This window comes from Lepus europaeus, chromosome 5, assembly GCF_033115175.1.
Source record: "Lepus europaeus isolate LE1 chromosome 5, mLepTim1.pri, whole genome shotgun sequence".
NCBI classification, from domain to species: domain Eukaryota; kingdom Metazoa; phylum Chordata; class Mammalia; order Lagomorpha; family Leporidae; genus Lepus; species Lepus europaeus.
This window is the reverse complement of record NC_084831.1, coordinates 135,248,937-135,272,734: the sequence shown is the minus strand read 5'-3', so window position 1 is coordinate 135,272,734 and position 23,798 is coordinate 135,248,937. Positions and strand designations below refer to the sequence as shown.

The 23,798-nt window shown below is 39.0% G+C and overlaps 1 protein-coding gene across 1 annotated transcript in view; it reads left to right on the top strand.

Moving 5' to 3' along the window:
* The first annotated feature begins 2,113 nt into the window (after window positions 1–2,113).
* MROH9 (maestro heat like repeat family member 9) overlaps window positions 2,114–23,798 on the top strand; it is a 94,143-nt gene continuing 72,458 nt past the window's right edge. Inside the window, exons 1-5 of the mRNA XM_062190198.1 lie at window positions 2,114–2,350; window positions 11,068–11,147; window positions 12,087–12,222; window positions 12,797–12,883; window positions 14,368–14,472. Of these exons, the coding sequence (XP_062046182.1) occupies window positions 2,114–2,350; window positions 11,068–11,147; window positions 12,087–12,222; window positions 12,797–12,883; window positions 14,368–14,472 (645 nt within the window). The remainder of the gene's footprint in view (window positions 2,351–11,067; window positions 11,148–12,086; window positions 12,223–12,796; window positions 12,884–14,367; window positions 14,473–23,798) is intronic.

The window sequence follows — 23,798 nt, the reverse complement described above, 5'->3', positions numbered from 1 at the left end:
AGAAAAGTTTGAAAAGACAGTATTTAGAAATTGGTATAAGTTATGAGGAAGTGACAATAAGCAGGAAATGAGGGAAGAAGACTCATGTGTTCCTTAAAATCTAACTTCAGATAGGATAGTATCTGAGCTGGTCTTTAACGTATGAGTGGAAGGCCCGGATGAAAATGAAGGAGGGCCGGTGCCGCGGCTCAACAGGCTAATCCTCCACCTGCGGTGCCCGTAAACCGGGTTCTAGTCCTGGTTGGGGCACCAGATTCTGTCCCGGTCGCTCCTCTTCCTGTCCAGCTCTCTGCTGTAGCCCTGGGAGTGCAGTGGAGGATGGCTCAAGTCCTTGGGCCCTGCACCCGCATGGGAGACCAGGAGAAGCACCTGGCTCCTGGCTTCGGATCAGTGTGGTACACCGGCTGCAGTGCACTGGCTGTAGCGGCCATTGGAGGGTGAACCAATGGAAAAGGAAGACCTTTCTCTCTGTCTCTCTGTCTCTCTCTCATTGTCCACTCTGCCTGTAAAAAAAAAAAAAAAAAAAAAAAAAAAAAAAAAAAAAAAAAAAAAAAAGAAGGAGGAGGAAATAACAGATGGAAAGGCCTGAGAAAGGAAACAAGACGTATTTGTGGAATCATAGATTTCAGGTATGCTTTCCCAGAAAGTAATGAAAGAAAGACGGGGGTTTTGTCTCTAAAAGTTTGTTGGACTTGTACTTGGAGTCACTTTTTGGGGATGATGGTTGGGGTCAGGTGAAAAAACAGGGTTGAGTACAGAGAGGAGTGGAACTCATATGCAATTGCAAGACAGAACACAGAACCTAAGGGAGCTGTGGAGCTAGGATGGCTGTCCAGAGTTCAACCTCTTTGAGAAAGAAACTGAGCCCTTGTGTCCTCATATTAAAGAGGTTGAATATATGTTAATCCCAAGGACATGATATGATGTTGGGTAAGGAAGCTCGTTGGTTTTCTCACTGCTCATTTGAGAGTTGCCAATACTCCTAGAAGCTCAGGAAAACAGTGTTTGAGTGCCAAAGGAGAGATAAGAGATTTACAATGTGCCCCCACAGCATCCACCTACAACAACAGGTGTATCTCAAGTGAAGAGTGTGTGCAGGGAGTTGTGTTGTGGAGAGAGTACAGTTTTTTTCAGAGACCCACTTATTATTTTTAAGAAAGCTGTTATTTAATGAGTACAAATTTCATAGGTATAGCTTTAGGAATATAGTGGTTCTTCCTCCCATACATGCCTTCCCACCCCCATACCCATCCCACCTCCTACTCATTCTCCCTTCCTATTCTTCATTAAGATTCATTTAAATTAATTTTATATACAGAAGACCAATGCTATACTAAGTAAATATTTTCACAATTTGCACCCACGCAGACACACAAAGTATAACGTACTGTTTGAAAAAAAGTTTTACAGTTAATTCTCATAGTACAACTCATTAAGGACAGAAGTCCTTCATGGGGAGTAAGTTCACAGTGATTCTTGTTGTTGACTTAGCAATCGACACTCTTGAGGCTCTTGACATGAGCTGCCAAGGCTATGGAAGCCTTTTGAGTCCACAAACTCTGTCAGTATTTAGACAGGGCCATAAGCAAAGTGGAAGTTCTCTCCTCCCTTCAGAGAAAAGTACATCCCTCTTTGATAACCCCTTCTTTCTGCTGGAGAGAGACCCACTTTTGAAGAGAACTGAGTTTTGCCAAGGAGGACTTAATGAATTAAGGGATTATTTTACTCCAACAGAATTATAGATTAGAAAATATAAACAGAATGATTATAAGATAGAGCAGGAATCTCAGAGAATATCTTTGAGAGATTCTGGCTATTGGGAAACCCTGCACATGGGTCAAGAAGATTTGTGCTTCATAATTTCTAAAAGAAACAAATACATGTAGTCAACAGTGTTCAGAACATGTAGCTGGACCTTGAAAGTAACACTTCACTAGGGTATCAGTTCCTCTTTAGGAGGGCTGTTGGGGACACCACTTGTTGGTCAGAAGTGATGACCAGAGGTTCCAAGATGGTGGAATAGCAACAGGACAGTCTTATTTATGCAGGGCAAATTTATATTTTAAAAAGGAGAGAGAGTACACTCTCCGGATAAAGGTGTGGGAGAGCTGCAATGTGGGACCCTGCCAGAGCAATGGAGGCAGTCCAGATCCCTGCTGAGAGAGCAGATACACAACAGAAGACCCACAAACTTGGATCCGGGGAAGAGGATGTCTGCCTCAGCAAGCCACGGGCCCACGGCACTGCTAACACAATGGGAGGGAGAGCTGTGAGAACTGCTTCTGGAGTCCTACGTGGATCCCCACAACAGCAGACCACCAATCGCCCAGAAGTTGTGGGGGAGAAGAAAGTGATCTGTCTCCTTCCCCTACTCCCTGCTACAGCACAGACCTGAGGCCAGCAGGGGGAGAGATGACACCAATTTTGGACACAGGCAGGTGGCAACCAACCCAGCCTCTGTGCACACAACCAGCAATAGCCAGGGTCACCCCCCCCCCCCCCAGTCCTTCAGGGCTACAGAAATTTGGTGAAATAGTAACAGAAAACTTCCGTAATTTGGAGAAAGAAAGGGATATCCAAGAACAGGAAGCACATAGAACTCTCAGTAGACATGACCAGAAAAGATCTTCAGCACGACACACTATAGTCAAACTCACCACAATAAAACAAAGAAAAGATTCTAATATGTGAATGAGAGAAATTCCAGACTATTTCAGAGGATCTCTTATTAGACTCAAAGCAGACTTCTTATCAGAAACCCTACAGGTTAGGAGAGAATGGTGAGATATAGTCCAAGTCTTAAAAGAAATAAAACTGTCAACCCAGAATACTGTATCCTGCAAAGCTCTCTTTTATGAATGCAGGTGAAATAAAGATCTTTCACAGCAAACAGAAATTGAAAGAATTTGTCACCACCCACCCAGCATCACCAAAAAAATAAGAATATTATTAAGGATATGCTACACACAGAAACACAGAAACATGGCCACCACTATGAAAGAAGGTGAAGGCAAAAAAATCTCCTAGTAGAAGTACAAAGGAAATCCAAAGTAAACAATAGGAATATTTATGGAAAAATGGCAGGGCAAACTCATTATTTATCAATAGACACTTAGAATGTAAATGACCTCAATTCTGCAGTTAAAAGACATGGACTGACTAAATGAACTAAAAAACAAAACTCATTTATTTGTTGCCTACAGGAAACACATCCCACCAACAAAGACACATGCAGATTGAAAATGAAAGGATGGAAAAAGATATTCTATACTAACAGAAACCAAAAACTGGAGTATCCATCCAGTATCTGACAAAATAGACTTTAGCATAAAAAGGTTAAAATAGAGAAAGAAGGACACTATAAAATCATTAAGGGATCAATTCAGCAGGAAGAAATGTCTATTATAAATGAATGTGAACCTAATTACAGGGTATCTGGCTGTTTAAAAGATCCAGGGACATAGATGCAAATACAAAAAGTAATGGGGGACTTCAATACCTCACTTTCAGTAATAGACAGATCAACCAGACAGAAAATTGGCAAGGAAACACCAGAGTTAATTGGCACTATAGACCAACTAGACGTAATGGACACCTACAGAATTTTCTTCCTACAGTTGCAGTTCTCACCAGTGCATGGAATCATCTCCAGGATTGACCCCATGCTAGATCATAAAGCAAGTTTCAGCAAATTCAAACAAATTGAAACCATACTATGCATCTTCTCAGAACATGATCCAATAAAACTGGAAATCAGCAACTCAGGAATTTCTAGAACATATGGAAACATATGGAGATTGAACAGCATGCTCCTAAATGAACAGTGGGTCATAGAAGAAATCAAAAGAGAAATAAAAAAATTTTCTGGAAACAAATGAAGATTACAATTACAACAAACCAAAACTTATGGCATACAGTAAAAGCAGTGTTGAGGAAAGTTTATAGCAATTGGTACCTACATCAAGAAATTGGAAAAGTTTCAGATAAATGAGCTATCAATGCATCTCAAGGATCTAGAAAAATAATTGCAATCCAAACGAAAAGCTTGTAGGAGAAAAATAAATCATTAAAATTAGAGAAGAAATTGGCCGGCGCCGTGGCTTAATAGGCTAATCCTCTGCCTTGCGGTGCCGGCACACCGGGTTCTAGTCCTGGTTGGGGTGCCGGATTCTATCCCAGTTGCCCCTCTTCCAGGCCAGCTCTCTGCTATGGCCCGGGAGTGCAGTGGAGGATGGCCCAAGTGCTTGGGCCCTGCACCCGCATGGGAGAACAGGAGAAGCACCTGGCTCCTGGCTTCAGATCAGCGAGATGTGCCAGCCACAGTGGCCATTGGAGGGTGAACCAACGACAAAAAGGAAGACCTTTCTCTCTGTCTCTCTCTCTCACTATCCACTCTGCCTGTCAAAAAAAAAATTAGAGAAGAAATCAATACAATTGAAACAAAAAAATACAAAATATAAGCAAAATGAAAAGCTGTTTTTTGAAAAAATAAACAAAATTGACACATCTATGGTACAACAAACTAATAACAGGAGAGAGAAGACCCAAATCAATAAAATTAGAGATTAAAAAGGAAATGTAACAACAAACACCGCAGAAATAAAAAGAATCATCAGAAATTACTACAAAGAGCTGTATGGCAACAAACTAGGAAACCTAGAAGAAATGGATAGATTCCTGGACACATACAACCTACCTAAATTGAGCCATGAAGACATAGAAAACCTAAACAGACTCATAACTGAGACAAATTGAATCAGTAATAAAGGCCCTATCAACAAAGAAAAGTCTAGGCCTGGATTGCTTTACTGCTGAATTCTACCAGACATTTTAAAACTAACTCAATTCTTCTCAAGTTATTAAAAACAATTGAAAAGAAGGCTATGTGCTCAAACTCCTATAGGAAGCCAGCATCTTTTTAATTTCTAAACATGAAAAGATGCAACAGAGAAAGAGCACTCCAGACCAATTTCCATGATGAACATAGACACAAAAAACCTTAACAAAATGCTAGCAAATCAAATCTAACAACACATGAGAAGGATCATTCACCCAGAACAAATGGGATTTATCCCTGGTATGTAAGTATGGTGCAACATTCATAAATCAATCAATGTGATACATCACATTAACAAACTTAAGATAGAAAAACGGAACAGAGCAGAAATGCCAGAAATCAGTCCAAACATCTACAACCAACTTCTCTTTGACAAAGAAGCTGAAACCAATCCCTGGAGTTAGGACAATGTCTTCAACAAATGGTGCCAGGAAAACTGGATCTCCATATGCCAAAGTATGAAGTAAGACCCATATCTAACACTTTACACAAGAATCCACTCAAAATGAATTAAAGATCTAAATCTCTGACCTGAAACCATCAAATTCCTAGGAAACATTGGCAAAACCCTGCAAGACGTAGGCACAGCCAAAGAGTTGTTGGAAAAGACCCCAGAGGCACAGGCAATCAAAGCTAAAATGAACAAATGGGATTACATCAAGTTGAGAAGTGTCTGTACTGAAAAAGAAACACTCAATAATGTGAAGAAACAACTGACAGGATGGGAAAAGATATTTGCAAACAATGCAACTGATAAAGGATTAATAACCAGAGTATATAAAGAGATCAAGAAAATTCACAATAACAAAACAAACAACCCAGTTAAGAAATGGGCAAAAGATTTAAACAGACATTTTTCAAAGAGGAAATCCAAATGGTCAACAGACACATGAAAAAATGCTCAGGACCACTAGCCATCCAGGAGTTGCAAATCAAAACCACAATGATGTTTAATCTCACCCCATTTAGAATGGTTTTCATACAGAAACCAACAAACAACAAATGTTGCTGAGGATGTGGGAAAAAGGCACCCTAATCCACTGTTGGAAGGAATGTAAACTGGTACCTCAGAAATCTGAGTTTGACTACAGATAAATTATACCAAAGTCTCCATAGGGATGGCCCAATATTTTCAGTCTCTTAAGGTGCTGTGGCTATAGAGCTGCTATTTAGAATAGTGTAAGGATACAAATTGATTTCCAAGCCTTCAATCCCAGTTAAAAAGCTGGTCCATGAGGAAAGTTCCACTGAAGCAGCAGGCCTGGAGGCTCATTGCTTCCATGGAGGCAGAATGTTCAATTAGTCACTGCCTAGTGGGGGTTCATGAATTTCTGCACAAATAGACTTAAATTCATGAGGAGTATGAAAACTTCTTATTTCAGGATAGACAAATCACCACACAGAACATGTTGTGTCTGCTTTCTATGTTACAGCACGAGCTGTCTGTATAAAGCAGATTTTATGTTCTATGATAACATACAGTATGCTATTAATCAACATAACAACAAATTATTCTCTTAAGCAAAATCATAGTTGGTCTTGTAAGGAATTAATTAATTGTGAACATGTTATTAATAAATTGGAGACAGGAGAATATCTCTTCTGCTCCACCTAGTCTCAGTATAGCCCAGAAAGATGTTAGCAATGGATATGAATGCTCAATGGGGAAATGCCATGCTTTAGTTCAGACCCCAAATAAGAAGCTTCTCTAACTTAACAGACCAGTAAAGAGCCCTACCCGTTGCGCTAGCTCTCACACACCCCAGAGCTAGGATCCAGACCCCAAAATACTCTTAACTCTGGAAATAGGGGGTCAGCATCTAGCAAACAGAGGACATTTTTGTTTTTTAGAGTGGTAAGGAATCGTTGGCCGGCATTTGCCTATGCATTAGCAAGAATAAATTTGTTTAGATGCATCATTGTAATACAGCAAATCTAGGAAGGAACTTGGAACTATTTCAGAAGTAGGGAGTGAGACTTTATATGACCAGTTAACAGCTCTGAACAAGAACATGACATTGCAACAGATTCTCGCATGGACACGAATAAGGTATATGGAAGAAAATATATGTTATTGTCTAGTCACTTAAGGTATACAACATGACTTTATATACACACATAAGTTGTGGAATAATTACACTTACTGGTACTTCCATTAACGCACTTAATCACCAGCGTGTGTGTGGAGTGTGAAGTGTGGTATGTATTAGGGGGCTGGGGGGCACTTAAGATCTACTCTCAGCAAATTTCAAATAAGCAAAGTATTAACTATACTAGCCATGCCCTACATTACACCCTCATAACTTACTCATCTTACATCTCAAAGTTTGTACCATTTTAGCAACATATGCTGATTTCCTTCCTCCCCACCCCAACACCCGGAGACCGCTATTCTCTGATTCTGCAAACTCATTTAATTAGTTAGTTATTATTTTATTTAGGCAGGGAGACACACGAGAGACATACATCTCCTGTAGTCTGCTCACTCCCCAAATTCCTGTAACCGACAGGGCTAGGCCAGGCTGAAGCTAGATGCAAGAAACTCAATCCAGATTTCCCATATGAGTGGCAAGAATCCAACTGCTTGAGCCATTATCTGCTGCCTCGCAAAGTGCACATTAGCCGGAAGCTGGAGATTGAAGTGGAGTCTGGACTCAAAGCCAGGCACTCTGATATGGCATGTAGTGATCCAAAGTGGCATGATAACAGCAGTGCCAAATGCCCACTCCTTCAATTTTTTTTTTAGATCCTAATAGAAGTGAGATGATATGGTACCTGTCATTCTATACCTAGCTTATTTCGCTTAGCATAGTCTCCTCCAAGTTTATTCATGTTGTTATAAATGGCAAGATTTTCTTATTTTCATGGATAAATAGTATTCCATTATTTATCTACCACATTTTCTTTATCCATTCACTGACAGACCCTTATGTTGATTCCATAGCTTGGTTAGCATCAATAGTGCTTCAAAGCACATGGGAGAACAGATATCTCTGAGATTCTAATTTTTTTAAATGTATTCTCATCAGTGAGATTGCTGGATCATAAGACGGTTTCATGTTTAACTTTTTTGAAAGTTAAACATACTATTTTCCATAATGGCTGTTAACTTACATTCACATCAACAGTGTGTGTGGATTCTTTTCTCCATACCCTCACCGACACTTCTTACCTACAGTCTAATTTGATTGTTCTGTTTAGCTCGTGTTCATACTCCTGTAGAACTGTGGTCTTTTTATTTTTTGCGTGTTGAATATGGTGAGTGGTGCATTTAGCCTGTAATTATAGAGTGGATTGAAATTATGTTTTTGCAAAAACTATAAAAAACACAAAAAGAAAGGAAGGAAGAAGGATTGAGGAAGGGTGTGGGTAGGAGGGAAATATGATTATCCTAGAATTGTATCTATGAAATATATGAAATATTTTCTCCTTATATTAATATAAAATTTTTAAAAGTATAGTCATCTTAAAAGAATGTAAGGTGATAGTAATTAGTGATAATCAACATTATTTTCATATACCTATTGGTCATTTATTTATCTTCTTTGCAAAAATGTCTATTCAATTTCTTTGCAAATTTTAATTGGGTTATTTGCTTTTTTGTTACTGTATACATTTATACACACTGTATATATACATTTAACTAAATGTACAGTGTATATATACACCTACACTAAATATTAGGCCTTTGTTAGATATGTTGTTTTCAAACATTTTTTCCTTTTCATAGGTTACCTTTGTTTTGTTGATTTTCTTTTTCTGAAACCTTTCTAAGTTTGATGAAATCTCTTTTGTGTGTTTTCATTTGCTTACCTGTATTTTAGATGCCACACCCCAAAATATTAATGCCAAGACTAATGGTAACCTTTTTTCCCCTACATATTCTTTTAGGAGTGTTAGTTATACTTTCAGATCTAAAATTTAGGTCTTTAACGGGGCCATCAAAGAAGGAGGTACCTTTCTCTGAAGGGAGGAGAGAACTTCCACTTTGACTATGACCCTGTCGGAATAAGATCAAAGCTGGTGAACCCTAAAGGCGTCCATAGCCTTGGCAACTTATGACTAGAGCCTAGGGAGATTACTGACGCCATAAACAAGAGTGTCAAATTGTTAAATCAACAACAGGAGTCACTGTGTACTTACGTCCCATGTGGGATCTGTCCTTAATGTGTTGTCCAATGTGAAGTGATGCTATAACTAGTACTAAAACAGTATTTTTACACTTTGTGTGTCTGTGTGGGTGCAAACTGATGAAATCTTTACTTAGCATATACTGAATCGATCTGCTGTATATAAAGATAATTGAAAATGAAAAAAAAAACCTGGTGTTAAATTGGAAATTGCATACAAAATTAATCAATTTTTTAAAAATATCATGTAGTATCTCTGTCTTTAATGTGCTGTACACTGTTATTTAATGCTATAACTAGTACTCCAACAGTATTTTTTCACTTTGTGTTGCTATGTGGGGGCAAACTGTTGAAATCTTTACTTAATATATACTAAACTGATTTTCTGTATATAAAGAGAATTGAAAATGAATCTTGATGTGAATGGAAGGGGAGAGGGAGTGGGAAAGGGGAGGGTTGTGGGTGGGAGGGAAGTTATGGGAGGGTGGAAGCCATTTTAATTCATAAGCTGTACTTTGGAAATTTATATTCATTAAATAAAAGTTAAAAAATACTATAAAAATTTAGGTCTTTAATCCATTATGACTTAAATTTTGTACATGATATAAGAACTAAATTTAGTGTGTTTGCCTCTGCACACCTAGTTTTCTCAACACCGTTATTGAAGAGAATATCCTTTCTCCATTGTGTACCTTTGGCATCATATAGAGATGAATTTATTTCTGGACTCTGTTTCATTCCGTTGGTCTATGTGTCTATATTTATGACTGTGCACACTGCTGAAATATGGTAGCTTAAGTAGTATTCCTGATGTCAGGAGGGGCAATGCCTCCAGATTTTTTTTAAGATTAATTTATTTATTTGGAAGGCACTGTTAGAGAGAGAGAGAGAGAGAGAGGAAAAATGAAAGATAAAGATCTTTCATCTGCTGGTTCACTTGGCTGCAATGGCTAGGCTGGGCCAGACCAAGCTTCTTCTGGTCTCCCACTGTGGTAGCAAGGGACCAACCATTTGAGCCATCTTCTGCTGCTTTCTTGAGTGCATTATCAGGGAGCTAGATGGCAGTAGAGCAACCAGGACTCAAATCAGTGCTCATATGGGATGCCAGCATTGCAGGCAGTGGCTTTACCTGCTGTGCTACAGAACTGACCCAGATGCCTCTAGCTTTATTCTTTCTCAAGGTTCTCTTGGCTAATTGAGTTCTACTACTTCTTCAGTTTCTTGAAAATTGTACTATAATCTTTTTTAAAGATTTATTTATTTATTTGAAAGGCAGAGTTACACAGAGAGAAGAGAGGCAGCGAGAAAGGTCTTCTACCCACTGGTTCACTCTCTAATTGATGGCAATGGCCGGAGCTGTGCCGATCCAAAGCCAGGAGCCAGGAGTTTCTTCCAGGTCTCCCACATGGATGCAGGGGCTAATGGAATTGAGCCATCTTCTACTGCTTTCCCAGGCCATAGCAGAGAGCTGGATAGGAAGTGGAGCAGCCGGGACTAGAACCGGCACCCATATGGGATGCTGGCACTGCAGGTGGTGGCTTCATCACTACACCACAGCGCCAGCCCCTGTAGTATAATCTATTAATGGAATTCTTTTAATTATCATTTTAAAGGTTAAATCATTACATTAGATAGCTGTATATTGACCTGTATGTAATTTTCATTTCTGCAGTGCAAATTTATTCATTTTTCAGCAAACCTGACTTAAATTGCACTGCTTACAGTTTTATAGGTGGACTCCACACTGAATCCAAGTTACAGTGGAATTAAAAAGTGTACCTGGAAAACAGTACTCCTAACAACATGGTATCTGGAAATGTTAATTATGAAAAACTGTGGTGGGTTGTAAAACACCACCACTTAGGCCAATATACTACTATGAACTTAAGTTACAGCTTTTCTGGTCTCAACACTTCTATGAATTCCTGGGCTTATCTTCAAAACTGATGTAGTCCCTTCAGTCTCTACAAAAAAAGAGAGAGAAAAAGTTATGACATTATGTGCCTCACTGATCTATGATCATTGATTTTACTTCTTTGTGGTACCATTATGAGCCTCACTGATCTATGATCATTGATTTTACTTCTTTGTGGTACGTAGGAGCACAAAGCTGCCAGTTTGTGGGATGCATACGCAGGACTGTTATGTCATCAATCCATGATCCTAGCCACAAACTCCAGGTACAATAAACTTCATGTTCTTGTTTCTCATTGATTGAAAAATGTTAGTTTTCAGAAACATCACAATTGTAAAACATAAAAAAAACTCCAAATTCCACCACCTAAACTCAGCAACAATTATTTCTGTCTTGTGGTTTTTCCCAATCTTTCTGTACTACATGATAAACAGATAGTCCTTCTTGTTGGTTATGGGTAGATTTCTTTTGCCATGAATTCGAAGATGCATTTCACTATCAGAAATGTAAAATCAAAATGTAGAAAACATAATATCACCGATTACAGAAATTATAGCAGTTTACGCAGTTTCACTCCTAAACTGTAATGTGGGTATATGAACTTGACTAGGAATTTAACCCTACTTTACAAAATTATGTTTATAGAAATATATTCGATGTCTAAATAATTTAGTGATCATTCTTTGCAAAGAAATTGATTATTTTATATTTAAAATCTCACTGTCATTTTAAAGAGAAGATTTGGCAAATGTGTGTCATATAAAGCCAAACACTGAAAGAGTTACAGAGAGGCAGAGGCAGGGAGAGAGAAAGAGAGAGAGAGAGAGAGAGAGAGAGAGAGAGAGAGAGAGAGAGGTCTTCCATCCACTGGTTCACTCCTCAAATGGTTGCAATGGCCAGAGCTATGCCCATCTGAAGCCAGGAGCTTCTTCTGGGTCTCCCACGTGGGTTGGGGGCCCAAGGATTTGGATCATCTTCTACTGCTTTCCCAGATGATAGCAGAGAGAGAAGTGGAGCAGCAGGACTCAAACCAGCACCCATATGGGATACTGGCACTTCAGGTGGTGGCTTTACCTGCTACACTACAGCATTAACCCCTGGACCTCATGTTTTAGTGCATTTTTATCACCAGAAAAATACTTCTAGAGTTAGGCGACATTTTTTTCTTAACCATTTAATGGTTATACTTACTTCTTTTTGTCAGCTATGTGGATCCCTATATTCAATTTGAAATTCAATTGCATCTAATAGAGGCAGCCTTTAAAATGGTATTTTCCATACCACATCTTGATGAAGTGAGAGGCTTGGGAACCAGTGCCGAGGACATGGTGGACCTGGTGGTAAGCTCTTCCTTCCTCTACTCACAATAAGACACCATCACACACCGCAGCAGTCCTTCAGAGAGCCTCTCAGTGGGTCACAGTATTTATTGTCTTCTCCTTTACTATTCTTAGATATAGCAAGAGATAGTCCTTTCTAGAACTAATACTTCGTCTCTGTAGTCCTTGTGAATTCCACAAACCATGAGATTTAATGGGTTGCAAAGAACTTATAGGAACCAATAGATGAAGATGTTTCTGGTTAATTGATTTTGTGATGGTGGAGAGGTTACTATCAAGTGCTCCCAAAAAAGGAATAGGATCAGAGAAAAGTTAAGTTAGAAAGCTTTCTCTAGCAAGATCAGCAACATCTTCAGTTTCTGTTTCCTCCACATTGCTAGGAGTGTGCTTGCTCCATAAACTGGGAAAGAAAAAAAAAAAAAAACCCTCATGCCATGATGTATTGATGGTTCATATTAGCATATTCACTCCTCTCCTTTCTTATCTTGTTTATGAAGAGAGCTTAAGACATTTGGAGGCAAAATCTGATGTTGACTGGTTAGTTGCACAACTCATTTTTTTTTTTGTATTTCAGAGTTTATATCAGAATATTTTAAACATATATGAAGACACTCTTCTGATCTTAGTAGCTAAAGATCTCTACAAGCTACAGATCTTAAAGGTAAAGCAAAAGGAAATGAGAAATTTTGTCGTCATATATACAAATTAACTGTTTCATTTATTTCCCATGTGCCACATTTCCATCTCTTTCAAGTATTTGTGGCTGAAAATTTGTCTTTACTTCCCAAGGAGTGAAATTACTCACAAAAAGAAATCAGTTTCCTTTATTTCAATTATAAAGGCGTACATTTAAGAAATCGATCTTGAGGACATGGCCTCAACAGACCCTGGAGAAGCTGCGTCTTACGGATAAATACAGTATATATCATGTAGAGCAGCAGAGAATAGTGTTGACTTCACCTACCTTCAAGTACACATAAAATGAACCATACTGTGACAACATCTATACACATGCTTCTTCCCCATCACTTCTCGAGGTTTAGAATCCTGTGGCATTCTGTCTTCATGGATATCACTTTCTATGATTTAAATGCGTCCTGCAAGATTCATGTATTAGAGAGTTAATCCTTAATGTGATGGCATTTGGAGGGGCCCCTTTGAAAGGTGATTGGGTCATGAGGGTTGTGCCTTCATGAGTAGTTGGATGTAATTTTTGTAGAAGTGGGTTAGTTATTACTGACTGGGTTTCTGGTAAAATGATGAGTTTGACCCCCTCTCCTCTTGCTATTGCTCCCTTTCGAGATGAAGATGTCTACCCAGTGTCTGACGCACCATTCTGGAAACATATAACAGGCTCACAGCTAGAGAGAACCTGGATTCAGGGGATTGTGCCTTCATTCTCACTTAGATGAGTCAGATGAGATTCTAGCTTTGAGGCTTTTAGGTTGGTGCTGAAATGAATTATGACTTTAGAGCTATTGCGATGGAATGAATGTACTTTGCATGTAAGAAGAACATGAATTTGGAGAGGGCGGTTAGAGGTAAAATGCTACAATTTGAATATGCCTCCAATTCATGTGTTGAAAATTTAATCCCCAATGCAGCAGTGTTGAGAGCCGGGGTCTGCAGTAAGGTGATGAGCTCATGGGGAGCCCTCATGACTAATGCCGTTATTATAAGCTGCCTCCTAAAAGGTACTTTCTAACCATGAGCCAGAATATTTCTGGGTGGTAAACGAGTTCAGAGCCAGGATGCCCTTTGAGGATCAAATAACACTTCAATTCTGTTTTAAAATCAAAAGGCAGATTATGTGTTTTTTCAAAGAATACATACTCTGAAAGAAAATGAGTGGGGAAGCAGTTGATTGCTGAGCTTTTCATGTTGCCTGACAAAGTGACTCTTACAGCAATATTAGTGGATACATGAATAGAATTGAATCAAATAAATCCAAGAAGTGTTTTTTATATTCAATGTAGTAGCATCCTAGATGCATATTGGCTGTATTTTTGAGATAAAATTAGATTAAGTGTGAAATAATCAGTAGACTGTAGGGACTGCTGAATTGGTGACATTGCAGACTAACAGGAGAGGACTTTATGAAGTGGAAATGCCACAGTAATAGAGTGACCCTTGTGTTTCCAATAGGAGATGGCTGTATGGATGCATGAAGATAGTTCATACCTGCAAGAGAGAGTCATGGTGATCATCAGCAGGGTGTTAAATTTTGCATCAAGGAAAGTCAGGGAATATGTAAGTCACAAAATGCAATAATGCCTCTCCTTCTGAAGACTATTTCTATATTGCTGCTCACTACCTTTTAAATATTGAAGTCAGTAAATTACCGCATTGATAAGTTTGGAAATGAGTCAATATCTTACATGACTTTGTATCAATCCGGGCAGAATGTTTCAGACAATGAATGAGAATGCACTACACTTCTCAGAAATAGTAAGAGTGGATCAAGCCAGGATTTTTCCAACTCTCTCAATTCTCTCTGTGGACCACAATCAATGAAATTTGCAACATCATTTTGCCCTTAAAAATCCTTTAAATTATTTTTCATTTATCTTAAATTTGTGTAAGTAATTCTCAAGTACTTTCATGTTAGAGCATGCTAGAGATAGAAATTAAGTCTCCATCACCTGCTGCCTTCCATGTGAATTAGCAGGAAGCTGGATCAGAAGTGCAGAGTAGCTAGGACTTGAACCAGGCACTCTGCTGTGGGATGCTGACATTCCTTAATCCACTATGCCTGAATATTTGCCCCTATTTAATTATTTTAAACACCGCATATATCCCATTGTTTTGATGAATGATAATCTATCATTGAGTAGACTGACATGAGGTATATTTTAAGTTTTTCTACTTCAAACATACAAAATTGTCATCTCTCTGCAAGTATGTGACCATGTACTTGGAAATGCTGTGAGAGATAATGGTCAGATCAGAACATGTGATAGCTTAAAGATGAATAATGAAAATTGTCTTCCAATTTACATCCTAGTTACTAACAGAATGCATATTTTCATACACTTTCATATACCCTGCAATACATCAATCTTTCTAATTGTACCTTCAATAGAGAATAAATAGGTATCTCATAATTGCTAATGTTTAGCGAGATTTTCTGTACTTTGAATGGCATGAATGACTTGCCTTCTCAGAAACCTCGCAATATCTATGAACACTCCTCTACGTAGAGACAGCACATTTTGGTTTGGTCTTTGTTTCCCAACTCAGCCTTCACAGTGATTTTTAAAAAGATGTGTTTACTTATTTAATTTAAAGGCAGAATTACAGAGAAAAAGGAAGACACACAGACAGAAAGGTATCTTGTATCCACTGTTTTGCTCCCCTAAATGGCCATAACCACCAAGGCTGGGCCAGGCTGAAGCCAGGAGTCAGGAACTACATCCAGGTCTCCACATGTGTAGCAGGAGTCCAAACACTTAGCCATCTTCCCCTGTTTTCCATGCCACTAAAATTATCAGGGAACTGCATCAGACATGAAGCAGCGAGCACTAGAACTGGTGCTCATGTAGGATGCTACTGTTGCAGGCAGCAGCAAAACTCACTGGGCCACAACACCAGCCTTTCAAAGCGACTTTTTAAATTATTCTATTAATAACTACTCTATTAATTGCTTATCTGATTGCTTGAGTCATTGCAGTAGGCATCAAATTCAAAGGAGGCTGGAGTTGTGCATTCATGAAGTATCTTCATGTAGTCATTTTCTACTACTCGTATAAACAGATCTCACATGTACTGAGACAAACAACACTAGATCAACCTTATCACATATCTGAATTTTACTGCTTTGTTTAAAATCAACTTTGGTGAACCCGCATATCACTGCCGGGAAGAGAAACAAAGTATCTTGTTTAACACTTTTGATTCCCGGATCTGGAAAGGCAGTCTGTCTCCCCTTCCAAAATGATTTGAGCTGTCCATACAAATGTCCTGAAGATCATCAGAGAAAAATTTGCAAGTGAGGCTTGAGATAAAGAGTAATTCACTACTCAGGCCTGTTTATACACAATTCACACAGTCCCTAATTTATGTTACACTCTCACCAAAGATTTGATGCCAACTGTTTCAGTGCTTTTTATCACATGATTCTTTCTGCATTTGAATATTTATTGTAGTGAGTACAACACATTTTGAAGTGTTCTATAACTCTATCTCTTTTTACTCTTCTTCCTCTTATTTTTTTTAATATTAGTTTATTTGAAAGGCAGAGTGACAGGGAGCAAGGAATAAAGAGAGATAAATCTTCCATCCGCTGGTTCACTCTCCAAATGCTCACAACAGCCAGGTCAAAATCAAGAGCCAGGAATTCATGCAGATCTCTCCTGTGGGTGGCAGGAGCCCATGTACTTGAACCATCATCCACTGCCTTCCCAAGGACATTAGCAGGAAGCTGGATCAGAAGCAGAGTAAGTGGGATGCAGGCATGGTAACAGGCAGTTTAACCTGCTGGGCCACAATAGCAACCCCATCTTCTCCCTTTGCATCACTGTATCAGAGTTCATTCTCCCTTGCACACCACTGACCCTTCAACCATGCAAGAATGACTACCTACATCTGTGTACAAAGCCCAAAGCTTTAGTAAATTCTTGTTTGACGGTTCCTGGCGTTTAACTGATTTTCGGGAGAAAACCAGGGGATAATCTCTGTTCTGCAATGTTCACTAATTGCCACCAGGTGGAAGTATATCAGCATTTTACAGAACATAAAGAGCTGGAATCATGGTCATGGAAGCATAAAACATCCATGGCTGTGGAAGTTAGCTTTCACTTTTAAGTAGTGGCTTCTAAGGATGGTTAAGTCAGTAAAATCAATAGAGGAGAACAAATATATAAAACAAAATAATCAAAAAATGTTGTTGATAAATTAAAAGCTGACCTTCCCCCAGTCCTGTTCCATGTATCTCTATCCAGCACATTGTTAACAAACACAATAAATGTTTGTTTTTCCCAACAAATATAGTTGATTACATATTCTGTTCTCAGATGTTGTTGATAGACTGAATAAATAATTTTTTTCTCCGTAATCACCCTATGTTATATCTTCCAGAGTCTCAGAAGCTGTTGATGTATTGCACAATCCTGACTACCATTTTTATTTTGTCAGAAATACTTTAAGGTGATAATTCCTCTGACATAACCCATGTGGCCATCAGGGTGGAGAAACTCCAACACTCAGTATTTTTCTTTCAGTTAAATTATTCAATTTTCAACAAAGAAATGTCAGCTAAACAAGTCATCTTACAGACTTTCTATAGCGGAATTTCTCTAAGCTCTCTCCTGTTGGCACATCAGCATTTAAAGTTAGAAGGAGTATTTCCTGCTAAAACTAACAGGTTGCCCACATGTATTTCTCCTCTCTTGCCACAAAATGATAGGAACACAATTTGTTAAAGGCATAAATTCACAGCAACAAGGAGATTAGTGACTGGGTTAATGGGCTACAGATGGAGACAACCTTCTGAAAGACTAATGAGATAAAGGACCGAAGTCTTACAGAGGAACTGAGTGGCAGGAACTCATCACCATTAGGATGGGGGGGGGGGGGTGACAATTGAAAAGAGAGGCAGTTTGCACTGGAGAACCTTGAAGATTCTGGAGCATAGAAGACAAGGAGTCAAAGTGAGACTAGAAACACATGCACTAATTGGCAGCTGACAGAAAATTCAATGTTGGGGCTGGTGCTGTGGCACAGTAGGTTAATTCTCCGCCTGCAGCTCCGGTATCCCATATGAGTGCTGGTTCTAGTTCCAGCTGCTCCTCTTCCAATCCAGCTCTCTGTGATGGCCTAGGAAAGCAGTAGAAGATGGCCCAAGTGCTTGTACCCCTGCACCCATGTGGCAGACCTGAAAGAAGCTCCTGGCTTCGGATTGGCCCAGCTCCAGCCGTTGAGGCCATTTGGGGAGTGAACCAGCAGATGGAAGACCTTTCTCTCTGTCTCTCTGTCTATAACTCTACTTTTCAAATAAATAAATAAAATCTTTTTAAAAAAATAAGAAGAAAAATCCATGTTACCTCCTATCTTCCTTTGACATATGAGTTCATTGGCAGATGAAATTGAAGGACTTTTTTTCAAAATCAATTTTTTTCAAGTTCCTGCAAAATAGAATCTTGCGTTCAGCATGGCTAAAGCATAGCATGACCTCAACATTGCCACCAGCCTCTCAGGCCAAAGCAAAGTAGATTGAAAAGGTTATAAACCTTGCTAACAAACAAAACTCCACTAGGGGGCAGTATATTCCTAAATACAAATAGATAATCGACTGCCAGAGAGTTGATAAAAACCTTCAGATAAAAGAGATGAAAGTAGATAAAGAAAAAAACATGACTATCAAAAATAGATAATGCAGGGCACAAGACAAGTTGTTCTCCTTTAAAAATATGAAATAAATTTCTAAAAATATTTTTAAAATGTTGTCCTCCAAAAGCATAGAAAACATATATGCTAAAAAGGAATATAACTAAAGTGGACATGGTCTATGTGTTGAGCAATTTTAGTCAGAATGAAGCAATATTATTGATTTTCAATTTTTTTAGGCTCACAGACCAAGCACTAAATGAGTTACTGCACACAATGCAAATGTTATGAACTGAACAGTTAAAAAGTTATTAACAATTTAAGCATAGAATTTCCATTTGACCCGGCAATTCAAAGTACATAACTCCCCAATTTAAAGCAGGTATTAAAGAAAGAAAACTTGTACATAAGTGTTAATTGTAGCAAAATTCACAAGAGCCACAAAATGGAACCAACTGAAATTTCCCTCAATAGATGGAAGAGAAAATAAAAATATGCCTTATCCATAATACTGAATACTACCCAGGCAGAAGGGAGTGAAATTTGGTATATGCTACAACAAGATGGGTTTTTAAAACTCAGTAAGAGGCGGGCTGCCACCTGCAGTGCTGGCTCCACTTCCCATCCAGTTTTCTGCTATGGCCTGGGAAAGCAGTAGAAGATGTCCCAAGTACTTAGGCCACTGGCCCCATGTGAGAGACCTGGAAGAAGTTCCTGTCTCCTGTCTTCGGATTGGTGCAGCTCTAGCTGTTGTGGCCAATTGGGGAGTGAACCAGTAGATGGAAGACCTCTCTCTCTCTCTCTCTCTGCCTGTGCTTCTCTGTGACTCTGCCTTTCAAATAAATAAATCTTTAAAAAACCATAATAGGACAAGGAAATCAGACAGAAAAGCCTATATATTGTATGATTTCATTTATAGAAATAACAGAATAAGAAAATCCTTAGAGACAGAAAGCAGATTTGTGATTGACAGGGATAGAAAGAGAGGGGCAATAAATAACTTCTTAATGGGAAACAGTTTCTACTTTTGGTGATGAAAATGTTTGGTATAGCATAGGTGTGCTTCTCACACAACAATGAATAGTTAAAAATGGATATATTGGAAAGTTTTTTGTTACAAAATCTTTTACTGTAATGAAGAATGCAAAAAGTAAACTACACGTAACAGAAGTTTGAAAGAAGGTGATGGAGGGAAGTTGAAGAAAGTGAGACTGCTCCAATTTGCTCACACTATTAAGTTGAGGAACTACAAGATTTCCCTGTTTTATGGAGCAAATGTCACTATATTATCAAAACAAAGAGTAAAAGAATTAAAAATGGCAACCTGAGGGGTCATAAAAAAGTTCATGAAAAGCATTATACATTTTTATATTGCATGGATTTCCAATTTTTGCACCTAAATAAAAAGCATTTTGATGCATTTTTCACAATAGTTTTAAAGTACTCTTGTATACTGTGATGAGTAACAAATTCTATTCAAAATATTGTGGCAAAGTGGAGACATGTAATTGAGCTAAATACTAATTTATTATAGCAGGAATACCTAGGCATTGTCCAAAATTGATGTTAAAAACAGAAGTGGAAATACATTGTTTAGAGTTGCAGGAGTCACTTCCAGAGGAAGGAACTCAAAACACTTAGGACTGGCCGGCGCCGTGGCTCAACAGGCTAATCCTCCGCCTTGCGGCGCCGGCACCGGGTTCTAGTCCCGGTCGGGGCACCGATCCTGTCCCAGTTGCCCCTCTTCCAGGCCAGCTCTCTGCTGTGGCCAGGGAGTGCAGTGGAGGATAGCCCAAGTGTTTGGGCTCTGCACCCCATGGGAGACCAGGAGAAGCACCTGGCTCCTGCCATCGGAACAGCGCGGTGCGCTGGCCGCAGCGCGCTACCGCGGCGGCCATTGGAGGGTGAACCAACGGCAAAAGGAAGACCTTTCTCTCTGTCTCTCTCTCTCACTGTCCACTCTGCCTGTCAAAAATAAAAAAAAAAATAAAAATAAAAAAAAACACTTAGGACTAATTGCCTCTAAAATCTAACACTTAAAATTATTAGCATTGTTAGGACAAGGAATTGGAGAGGCAGATCTGCAAAGAAGAAAGGCTCTGGTAAAGACCAGAAAACCCAACAAGAGCACCTAGGTTGTGGGGTGAGAATTGAGAAGCTACTTCTTCAGGTCTTTGGTTATAGATTTTTCATTGTATATATTTTGTATAAAAGCCATGTTATATTGAAAGTTCTCAAAGCCTGGTTTTGAGGAGGTGTAACCTGTGGTTGGCCCACATCCAAACAGACTGTGAAAGGTAGAATCAGTGTGCTCCACCATCCTCACTGCCTTGTTCCTCTCCCAGCCTATACTAGGTCATTCTGCATTCTCTAAACACTCACCTTTTTAGTGGGTGAAGGTAAGGAAAGACACAGCCTAGACCTGGACATGCCTACTCTGCTAGAGACATCCACCTAGACAGATCTTGTGTTCCTTTGAAAACACTGACTGAGAATTACACACCCACAAGTTCATGAGAGGGACTAACCAGAGAGGACATTCAAGGCAAAAACTGTAATTCAGTGAGATCTGAGAGCCAATCCCAAGCAAATGGCCCCAACGTCAGTGAATCTAATCTACGACAAGTGTGTCTCCTCCATCATGCCCAACAGAGAACTCCAACCCATAACACAATGGTGGTCCTTCAGATCTTGCCATCAGATGGAAAAGGGAAATCCAGAATGCACGTACAGTGAAAAGGACACCCCAGGAAACAAGACTATTTCTCCTTAGGGACTAGAGTAGATGCATCTCCTAAAATCTGCTTCTAGAGTCTAGAAGTTATAGGTCTCCTAAAACTGGGAGTCCTAAGCAAGCCTTTTGCAAAAGTATGGGCCAAAAATTTGAAGAGGAACATACACAGGAGATAGCAATTATCTTCCTGTCTCCAACTGAGACCATCATTCCTATCATTCCAATTCCATTATGGCCCATGAACTAGGTCACATTAGAGCTTTTCCTCAGGAATCTCTCTCTGCTTTTCTCTCTCTCTACTGCTGCCTTCCCAACACACACACACAAACACAGACACACACGCACACACACACACAGGTAAGTTAAGCCAAATGAGGAGCAGAGATAAGGGAACATGGAGAAGAAAAAAGAACACAGCAGAAGCAGCAGGCCTTTTGGTCCCCCGGCAAGGTTTACTTGAAGTCTGACTTTTACCACCAATACCTACTCCAACCATCAGAGCAGCTGTCTAGGAATAGTAGTCACTTGTCTTAGAGATAAGAATACCCAGGAGGCCATGCCACTATTTGCCAAACCTGCATGTTAGCAAAGACTTTTTTGTTTCAAAAAATGTGAAATTCAAGTATCTTTGCCTCCTACACTCTCTTCTTTAATTTCCATGCCTCTCTCTCTCTCTCTCTCTTTCTCTCTCTCTCTCTCTCTCTCTCTCTCTCTCTCTCTTTCTTCTTATATTTTATGTAGCCACATATGTTAGTCAAGATTGAACAATCTATGTGGCAAAGAAATTGAGTGGGTGTGTAGGAGGGACGATACATAAAGGTATCACAATAATAAATAGCAAATGCTCTGAAGTTTTAGAAATGAATTTCCCTGGGAAGAGTCAGAGGAATTCCAAGAGGGAAAATCACACTTCCCCAGTGGCAGGTTCATTTGAAGTGTCACATGGGTGAAGAAAGAAGCACTCAAAGAATTTGGAAGTTGATAGCTTACCCTGCTCCTCTATATTCTAGGAACTTGCCACCTACAAAGCTTTACTTGCTTAACGTAATAGAAATAAATATTAGTCGATTCATTATTGTTTACAAAGTATTTTTTTCCTTTTTTTAAACTTTTATTTAATAAATATAAATTTCCTAGATACAACTTTTGGATTATAACAGCTTTTTCCCCCCATAACCTCCCTCCCACCCGCAACCATCCCATCTCCCACTCCCTCTCCCATCCCATTCACATCAAGATTCATTTTTAATTATCTTTATATACAGAAGATCAATTTAGTATTTACTAAGTAAAGATTTCAACAGTTTGCACCCACACAGAAACACTAAGTATAAAGTACTGTTTGAGTACTAGTTATACCATTAATTCACATAGTACAACACATTAAGGACAGAGTTCCTACATGGGGAGTAAATGCACAGTGACTCCTGTTGTTGATTTAACAATTGACACTCCTATATATGATGTCAGTAATCACTCGAGGCTCCTGTCATGAGCTGCCAAGTCTATGGAAGCCTCTTGAATTCTCCAACTCCAATTTTATTCAGACAAGGTCATAGTCAAAGTGGAAGTTATCTCCTCCCTTCAGAGAAAGGTACCTCCTTCTTTGATGGCCAATTCTTTCCACTGGGATCTCACTCACAGAGATCTTTCATTTAGGTCACTTTTTTTTATTTTTTTGCCACAGTGTCTTGGCTTTCCATGCCTGAAATACTCTCATGGACTTTTTAGCTAGATCTGAATGCCTTAAGGGCTGTTTCTATGGCCAGAGTGCTGTTTAGGACATCTGCCATTCTATGAGTCTGCTGTGTATCCCACTTCCCATGTTGGATTGTTCTCTCCTTTTTAATTCTATCAGTTAGTATTAGCGGACACTAGTCTTGTTTATGGGATCCCTTTGACTCTTATTCTTATCATTATGATCAATTATGAACTGAAACTGATCACTTTGACTAGTGAGATGGCAATGGTACATGCCACCTTGATGGGATTGAGTTGGAATCCCCTGGCACTTTTCTAATTCTACCATTAGGGGTAAATCCGATTGAACATGTGCCAAACTGCACATCTCCTTCATCTCTTATTCCTACTCTTATATTTAACGGGGATCACTTTTCAGTTAAATTTAAACACCTAAGAATATTTGTGTGTTAATTAAAGAGTTCAACCAATGGTATTAAATAGAACAAAAATAATAAAAGGAATAAAGTAGTAAGTTGTTCCTCGACAATCAGGACAAGGGCTGATCAAGTCATTGTTTCTCATGGTGTCCATTTCACTTCAACAAGTTTCCTTTTAGGTGCTCAGTTAGTTGTCACTGATCATATGATATTTGTCCCTTTGGGACTGGCTTATTTCAGCATGATATTTTCTAGATTCCTCCATTTTGTTGCAAATGACCGGATTTCATTTTTTCTACTGCTGTATAATATTCTATAGAGTACATGTCCCATAATTTTTTTATCCAGTCTTCTGTTGATAGGCATTTAGATTGATTCCATTTCTAGGCTATTGTGAA